Source organism: Cynara cardunculus, assembly GCF_001531365.2.
Source record: "Cynara cardunculus var. scolymus isolate 2C chromosome LG 2, CcrdV1, whole genome shotgun sequence".
NCBI classification, from domain to species: Eukaryota; Viridiplantae; Streptophyta; class Magnoliopsida; order Asterales; family Asteraceae; genus Cynara; species Cynara cardunculus.
In genome coordinates, this window is record NC_037529.1 from 58,436,647 (window position 1) to 58,444,895 (window position 8,249).

Consider the following 8,249-nt stretch of genomic DNA (forward strand, 5'->3'; position numbering starts at 1 on the left):
TCAACTACCTTAAATAGGATTCAACCATGTTCAGTTTAATTCATTTACATTCCATTTCCTTCAAATACATTCATTAACAATACCATGTCACATATAAGATAACATTCTATTTATTTCAATTAAGTTCAATTACCTTCAAGTACCTTTATTTAGCTTCAATTGCCTTCATTTATGTTGTATTTGTTTTATTCATATTACATTTAATTTAATTCATTTATGTTCAGTTACCTTCAAATAACTTCATTTATGTTGCATTATCTTTATTCAAATTATGTTGAAATACCTTAAAAATGATTCAATTACATTCAACATGATTCATTTATGTTAAATTACATTCAACTTAATTCATTTACGTTCAGTTACCTTCAAATACTTTCATTAGACGGGGTGGTAGATGATGAGGTGGGGTCGGGTGGTAAGTGGTGTTAGGTTGGGGGTGGTGGACATGGTTGGAGGTGGTGGTAGAGGGTGTTGGAATTGAATGGGGTTAGTAGGTTGGAATTGGTGGTATTGGTTCGGGTAGGGTGGGGTGGTAGTGGTTGATGATGGTAGATTTAGATGGGGTTGGTGGTGTGGTAGGTGAGGGTGGATAAGGGGTATAGTGGTGATTCTTGGAGGCAGGAACGTGTGGGCGACAATGAACATGGTTAAGGGTGGGGGTAGTTGATGGTAGTGGAAATGGATGGGGTGCTAAGGTGGGGAGGTTAGTGGATGGTGGTTGAAGGTTGTAAAAGGTAGGGTATGGTGGTAGGTAGGGTCAAGGCGAAAGAGTGAGTTGTGAATTGGGGATATAAATGAGTGGTAGATGACGAGGTGGGTGGGGTCGGGTGGTGAGTCACGTCAGGTTGGGTGGTGATGGACATGGTTGGAGGTGGTGGTGGAATTGGATGAGATTAGTGCATAGGGATTGGTATATAGTGGTTAGGATTAGGTGGCGATGGACATGGTGAGCTGGTGGTGGATTGGATGAGGTTAGTAGGTGAGAATTGGTAGTAGTGGTTGGGGTTGGGTTGATGTAAGGGTGGCGGTGGGTGGGGGTGGTTGATGATAGTAGATTTGGATGGGGTTGGTGATGTGTTACATGAGCGTGGAAAGAAGTAGGGAGGTGATGCTTGGGGGCATGAATGGATGGGTGGCGATGGACATGGTCGGGGGTAGTGGTGGGTGGAGGTGGTTGATGGTGGTGGAATTAGATGATGTTGGTAGATAGGGGTGGTAAAGTTAGTAGGGGTTGGAGTGGGCTAGGATGGGGAGGGGGTGGTAGGGCAAGTGGGCAACGGTTGGATGGAAGGGGTGGGGTTGGACAGGTGGTTTAGGGTAATATGGAGAGATCGTATGGGGCGGTGGTTGGGTAGAGGAGGTAGGGCGGTGGTTGGGTGGAGGTGGTGGAATATTAGGTGGTGATGGGTGGGGCGGTTGTTCTTGGGGTGGTTGGGGTATGGGTGGGGGTGGGGTAGGGTGTGATGGATGATGAGTTTGGGTGGTTAGTAAGTGATATCAGGTTGGTTGACGATAGACATGGTTGAAGGCGGTGGAATTAGATGGGGTTGATGGGTAGGTGGTGGTTGATGATAGGGGATTTGGATAGGGTTGGTGGTATTGTGGATGAGGGTGGAAAGGAGTTGTGTATAATGGTGGTACTTTGGATGGTGTTAGGTATGGGTAGGAGTAGGGGTGGGTGGTGGTGGACATGGTGGAGGTGGTGGTTGGTATGGGTGGTTGATGGTGGTGAAATTAGATGACGTCAGTGGATGAGGTGGTAATGTGGGCATTAGTGGATGGTTGTTGGGGTGGGGTAGGGAGGTTGGGTGGAGGGTAGGGGTAGGGTGGGGTAGGGAGGTTGGGTGGAGGGTAGGGGTAGGATGGTTGTTGGTAGGAGGTAGATGGTGGTGGAAGGGGTGATAAGGGGTGGATCGGTGGTTTGGGTGGAGGAAGTAAAGGTGGGGTGGTAGGAGGATGGAGAGGTAGGGGTGGGTGAGGGTGGTTATTGATGGGGTTGGGGTGGTGGTCTTTTGGGTGATTAAGGTAGGGTTGGGTCAGGGTGGTGGATGATGAGTTGGGATAGGGTGGTTCGTGAGTGATATCAGGTTGGGTAGCGGTGGACATGGTTGGTGATAGCGGGTGGGGTTGGTGGAATTGGATGGGGTTGGTGGGGAGATGGGGATCAGGTGGTGGTGGTGGTTGGTGGTGTAGTGGGTGAGGTTGGTGATAGAGAGAGAGAGAGAGAGAAAGTCTAGTTCCAATATTAACCAAGTTTATTGTGTTAACTTTGTTAACCATTTTCAACCAATGACAGTCCATCTTATATATAGGTTCATAGTCATCTTATAATTTAATGACAAGGGTATATATAGGTTCATTTTTTATGTAACTCAAATATCATTAATTTGGAGTTACAAAATCAAAAAATCCCATGATTGTTCTTAATTTATTATTGGTCTTGTTTTTTTATTTATAATATTGATTTTTCTATCTATCATGTTTTTGAATTTGTGATTGGTAGATGAGACCCGGTAGTAAAGTTTTCGGTATCGTTCAAGCTATTATGGATAAACCCATTGGAAAACAACTCGACAACAATAGGAAGGTTAAAATGGTTTATGATGACAATCGGATTTCGAGTTCCGGAAGTAAAGACAATAATCAAAGCGTTTGTATTGGTAATGGATTAATATGTTATTGTATTCGTTTTAATCGAAATTATGTTGATTATGATGTGTTGTGTTTTTTATAATTCATATTGTGTTGGTTTCCTTTTCTCTAATTATTAATACGAGCCCAATTCATATGTTCAAATGGAATGAGTTCAACGTCAACTTAATTTGCTATGCAATCCAATTCTGATAACCATTTGGCTCCATCAGTTGCTTGTGATGCTTGACCTGCCATAGACTGCAATTGCTTCAATTTTCATGCCATCATATCTGCAATTGATGTCTACTATGGTGAATTGAATATCCAATTATGTGAACATGTGAACATCAAAATGTGTGTAAATGTATATGTTCATGTTGTGATCATATATGTTCTCGACCTCTCCCGATAAGACCATATGTGTATAAATATATTGCAGCTAGTGTTCATATATGTTCAATGTGTGTTCATATATGTTTTAGTAGGGATATGAATAAAGACATCTAATGAACTGATTAAATCTTAAAAAAAAGTGAAAAACATCTTACCTAGTGAAGATATCTCCAGAGGCATGAACACATTTTACATAATATGCATTAAGCCAAAGAAGGCCCATTACAATTGCTCTAGTAGCTGCATAGTAGGCCTTCAATCCATTAGCAAGTGTTATACCATTTTGTTCTATTGTAAAATCCTGGAATGACAATTCAAGAATTCAAAAGGTCAACTGCAGCCATTTTTTTTACAACTTAAGTGAGAACTGACAAAGAACAGTCTAATGAGGTAGGCTTAGCAAAGTTAGAACACTTTCAAGTTTTGCACAAAGAAGATGTCACATATTTGGCTGAGCTCAAAAGAACCACATTCCATCTACATAACATAAGAAAGTAACAATATAAGGAATATTCTGAAAAAAGAGCTTCTACCAGCAACTAATGAATTATTATCTTGGGACTCAAATTTGTTAAATTAGGTTTGAAAGGAAGATAGTTCTTTATGTCATTCACCACACAACCATAACTGTTCATATTGTCTTCATATGCAAAATGGTTGCATCTCTTAACAGAGTCGGCTCTTGAATGTACACAAGTTGTTCATATTGTTCAGATGTTGTTCATATTGCTATTTTTTATTGTTAACAAGCTGTGCATATTGTTCACAAGATTTTCATAGTGTTTGCTCTGCTCCATCAACTACTTGTAGTGAGTAGTTCCATGCCTGGACAAAAATTGTAATGCTTGAACTGCCATATACTGCAATTGCATCAATTTTTATGCCATCCTATCTGCAATTGATGCCTACTATGATTAATTGAACATCCAGTTATGTGAACATGTGAACATCAAAATGTGTATAAATGTATTGCAAATTGAGATGCCAAGGAAATCTTAGTTTGACGTATGTGCATATCTGTATTTCAACTAGTGTTCATATACGTTCATATTGAGAGAATAGGTAAAATGAGAAGAAACATATATAAGAGACATACATTGGTGCAAGATATACCATAAACGAGACAATATTGCCTGCAAATATCAGAAAAGAAATTTCGATTTAGCAACAGAACCGTCAATGATATATGAAAATATAGATGAAGGGGAGGAGAGGAAAGGGGAACACAGAGTGAATGTAAGAAGTATATACCAAGAAGGCCAAAAGCAAGAGTAAGGTGAGCCAAATTTGCAACCATCTGCTGTATAGTACAAACCAAAGTGTTGTTTAACTAATTAATGTTGCATTTCTTTCTCTCTTGTTAGTCCTGATGAGTGTTGCATAAGAAATGGTAGAGTGGCCCCCTTATATATGAAGCACTTAATGGTTAAGGTTGGTGTCACCTTCCTTTGTCGCTTGACCATATCTGCAGTTAATATGTGCATATGTATATATCTACTATAAACATTATCTCGAGACGACATTTACTGCATTGGCTAAGAATCCTTGATATCAAGTTGTTGTTTTGCTTTTTAAGTCTTTATCAAATTCTTGATACTCTGTTAGTGCTTAGTTCCTTCTCGGATTATGGAATTTGTGTTAATATAGGTACTATAATATTCTCTTCCTATGTAGGTTGAGCATATACACAACAGGTATGTGTATATTTTTATGTCTCTATGATAACCATTCCATCAAAATGAGATTCAGATCTAGAATGGTATATGATAATGAAAGACTCATTTGTGTTGGATAAGTCGATGGGAGAGGAAACCTTGATATCAAGAAGCTGCATGTACATATCAAAAAGTCTTTGTATAAATTAATGATATTCATAATTAGATATGTTCATATATCCATACCATCCCCTTTTACAATTGGTATTTCTAGATTGCATTAATCAATTCCTATTGGAGATTGGAAGAAGATATATTATTTCCTTGTTGTCAGCTTCACTTACCCACCTGGTTGTTGCAGTTGCTTCCTGCATTTATTTAATCTTAATGTTCATTTGGTTTACTAACTACAACTTTGCCATCAAGTTTTGACAAATTTACACCCTTACAACATGAAATTGATTACAATCTAGGAAAGTGTTCAGAAGAAAGCAAGTATTTTATCCCCAAATGTAGATGACGAGCTTAAACCAAAGACCAACGCATAATGTGCATCTATAAATGAAGCGAAAAAGATGTACAAGACGTACACGGACAATGCCGAGTTTGATGTTCGTATTCATGCAAAAAAAAGCCCGACGACATAGAAACTAGATGGTTTGTATGTAGTAGGGAGGGAATACCAAATAAGTACTTTGATTCTATGGCTCTTCAGTCCAGCGAGAGGAGATACCTTACGAACCTTAAATGGTGTAGATGCATTGCATGTATAAAAATCCATTTGACAAAGGATAGGTCTTGTTACGAGATATACGAGTTTGTTGAGGCACATAACCATGCGTTATTCAATAGTAACGATCGTTGTTTCTCCAGGAAGAATAGACAGATGAAGTATACAGATTTCAAAACTGTACTGAATAGCTCGAGTTACAAAGTCGGTGCGAGAAGGGCTCACCATATACAGACGACATTGAATGGTGGATTTGAGCATACTCGATGTTCTGATATTTAACTTTAAGAATTTTACAGTTGCCTGTGTTGGGAAAAACGACGTGAAGATGTTGATCAATAAACTATCAAACATATGATATATTGTGCCCGAGTTTTTTTTTAGTACAAGTGCAATGAATGGGAGTTGAGCACCATTTTCTGTGTAGATGAAATGGCTAGAATTAACTACAAAGAATTTAGTGATGTCATATCGTTCGACGGGACCTTTCGCACGAACAAGTAAGCTTTGCAATTACAACCAAGTTTTTTAAGTTTACTATGCATTGGTATTATTTTATAATTGTTGTTTTCTGTTGCAGGCATGCGATGATTTTCGTTCCTTTTTTGGTTGTTGGCAATCACAAAGCTTCCATTGTTGTCGGCTCCGCTCCAATAAGTGGCGAGACAATTGAAAACTTTACATGGGTTCTCAGAGCTTTCCTAAAATGCCATGAGAAGAAACTAGTTTTCGTGATTATGGATCAATGTTCGGCAATGAAGCAAGCAATTTCGTTGGTGTTTAGGAAAGCCAAGCACCGACTATGTATGTGGCACATTATGAAAAGGGTGCCTTCTAAGGTAAGTAGGATTTAATAAACCGTAAAAGGTGAATGTTTATAGGTTCATTTTTTATCTCGAGACACCAGCAGGTTAGTGTCGCCCTAAATCAAGATCTTGTGTTTAATAAAGTGATCAACAAGCTCGTATGGAACATACATGATGGCCCAGCGGAATTCGAGACTCGGTGGAATGAGATGATCAATCAATACAATTTAGGTGGAGATTTGTGGTTCACAAAAATGTATGACACCCGACACTCATGGATTTCTGCCTTTTATAAGGACACATCGATGTCTAGTCTCATGAAAACAACATCAAGATCTGAGAGTTTGAATCTGTATATTAATATATATGAATCATTTTGGTTTAACTTGGTTCAGTTCCTTAATAATTACGACATTGCTATAGAGAAACAAAGATACATACAATTTGTGCATGAAACAGTAACAAGGACCACTTACCCAAAGTTGGTTACTCCATTGCGTTTAGAAATTCATGAATCAAGTATATACAGTCGAAATGTGTTTTTTGACATCCAAAAGGAAATAAAGAAGGCCGTATGGTTCTGTGCTATAGAGACGGTCAAATGTCGGGATGATTCAAGATGTTCATAATAAGCCACAAGACCAAGAAATCATCTGGCAACATCATGTATCTGATACTATATTCCTTACACATAAAACAATGTTCTTTAATTTATTTCATTTTAGTTTGCTTGTGGTTGTTCGTAATGTATTCATTGTTAGTGTCCCGTAATTACTCATCCAACACGGTCGAATGCGAGTGCAATCTATTCACGCATAAAGGTATCTTTGTCGTCATGCGTTCAAGGTACTAATAAACGATGAAGTTGAATGTATTCCGGATAAATACGTTTTACGTCGATGGAAACAACAATTAGTTCCTGTCCAGATACAATCCACAAGAGTTCGATGTGGTGAGGTGGATGCCGAGAAAGATAAGTGTATAATTGATGTCTATTCCAAATTCGATGACATAATAAGTATCTCCCGAAATAATAAATCTATATTGGCTAAATTGGAGCAGAATCTTGACAAATTCATGGTTGATATCGAAAAAGAAGCACCATATGAAGAACCATCCCAACAAAATTTGGATGCGATCATAGATCATCTTGGTGTTTCCATACCTGATGAGGTGGATATTCTACCACCATCTGGAATAAGAGACAAGGGTTGTGGTACTGGTAAGAGGTTGGTCAGTGTGTCTGAGAAAATGCAGTCTAAAAGCAAAAAAGCAAAAAGAAAATGTGCAACGTGTGGCCAGCGTAGCGGTCATGGCTAATGTAATTGCCCCGAATTGATAGATTAGTTAGTATTCCAATACTTAGAAATATTACCGGTTCGGTGTACTTCGTTGTCGTCAAACTTACATATGTTCATGCATCAATTTCGGCTTAATTTGGAATATTATTTGCATTTATCATTTCTTTTTAGTCTCTTGTCCAATTGATATATGTTGATTAAATATTTGTTATTTACCCGATAAGTAAGAAAAGCACAGTAAATGCGTTCTTTCTAATTACCCTTTTTGAATAAATGTGGTTTTATGCATTATGTTGTACCTTATATGGATATTATAAGGTTTTTGGATTACTAGGTACGATGAGGAAGTTAAAGGTTTTGTTTTTGGAGTGTATTGAGAATAAAACTGTGGATTTGGGTTTTGAAGTTTATGATTTGTTCGTAAAATTACTGAAAAAGTTTAATCTCGATTGCAATAATTTGCTTGTTAGAGAAGTTGATGCTCTTGTTTAGGCTTTCATTGGTGTTGATTAGTTTGGTGAGGCTTATGATGTGTTATTGAAGATACAAGTTGGAATTTTATTGTGTATGTGATCACTTGTAATCCTTTTCTGAACCGATGGGTTGAAGAATGAAAAGTTGACATGAACATAATGGTTTATCAACATTTCTACATGAAAGGTTTTATATTTGATAGTATAAATGTGTGGTGGTGGGTGGGGCGGTTGTTCTTGGGGTGGTTAGGGTGGGG

The 8,249-nt window shown here is 38.3% G+C and overlaps 1 protein-coding gene across 1 annotated transcript; it reads left to right on the forward strand.

Annotated features, from left to right (window-relative positions):
- Positions 1-5,844: 5,844 nt before the first annotated feature.
- On the forward strand, positions 5,845-7,538 carry LOC112506206. The gene is made up of 4 exons (XM_025110224.1): positions 5,845-5,912; positions 5,993-6,251; positions 6,980-7,039; positions 7,146-7,538. The coding sequence occupies exons 1-4, from the start codon at positions 5,845-5,847 to the stop codon at positions 7,536-7,538; spliced, it is 780 nt and encodes a 259-aa protein (XP_024965992.1).
- The last annotated feature ends 711 nt before the right edge of the window (positions 7,539-8,249 follow it).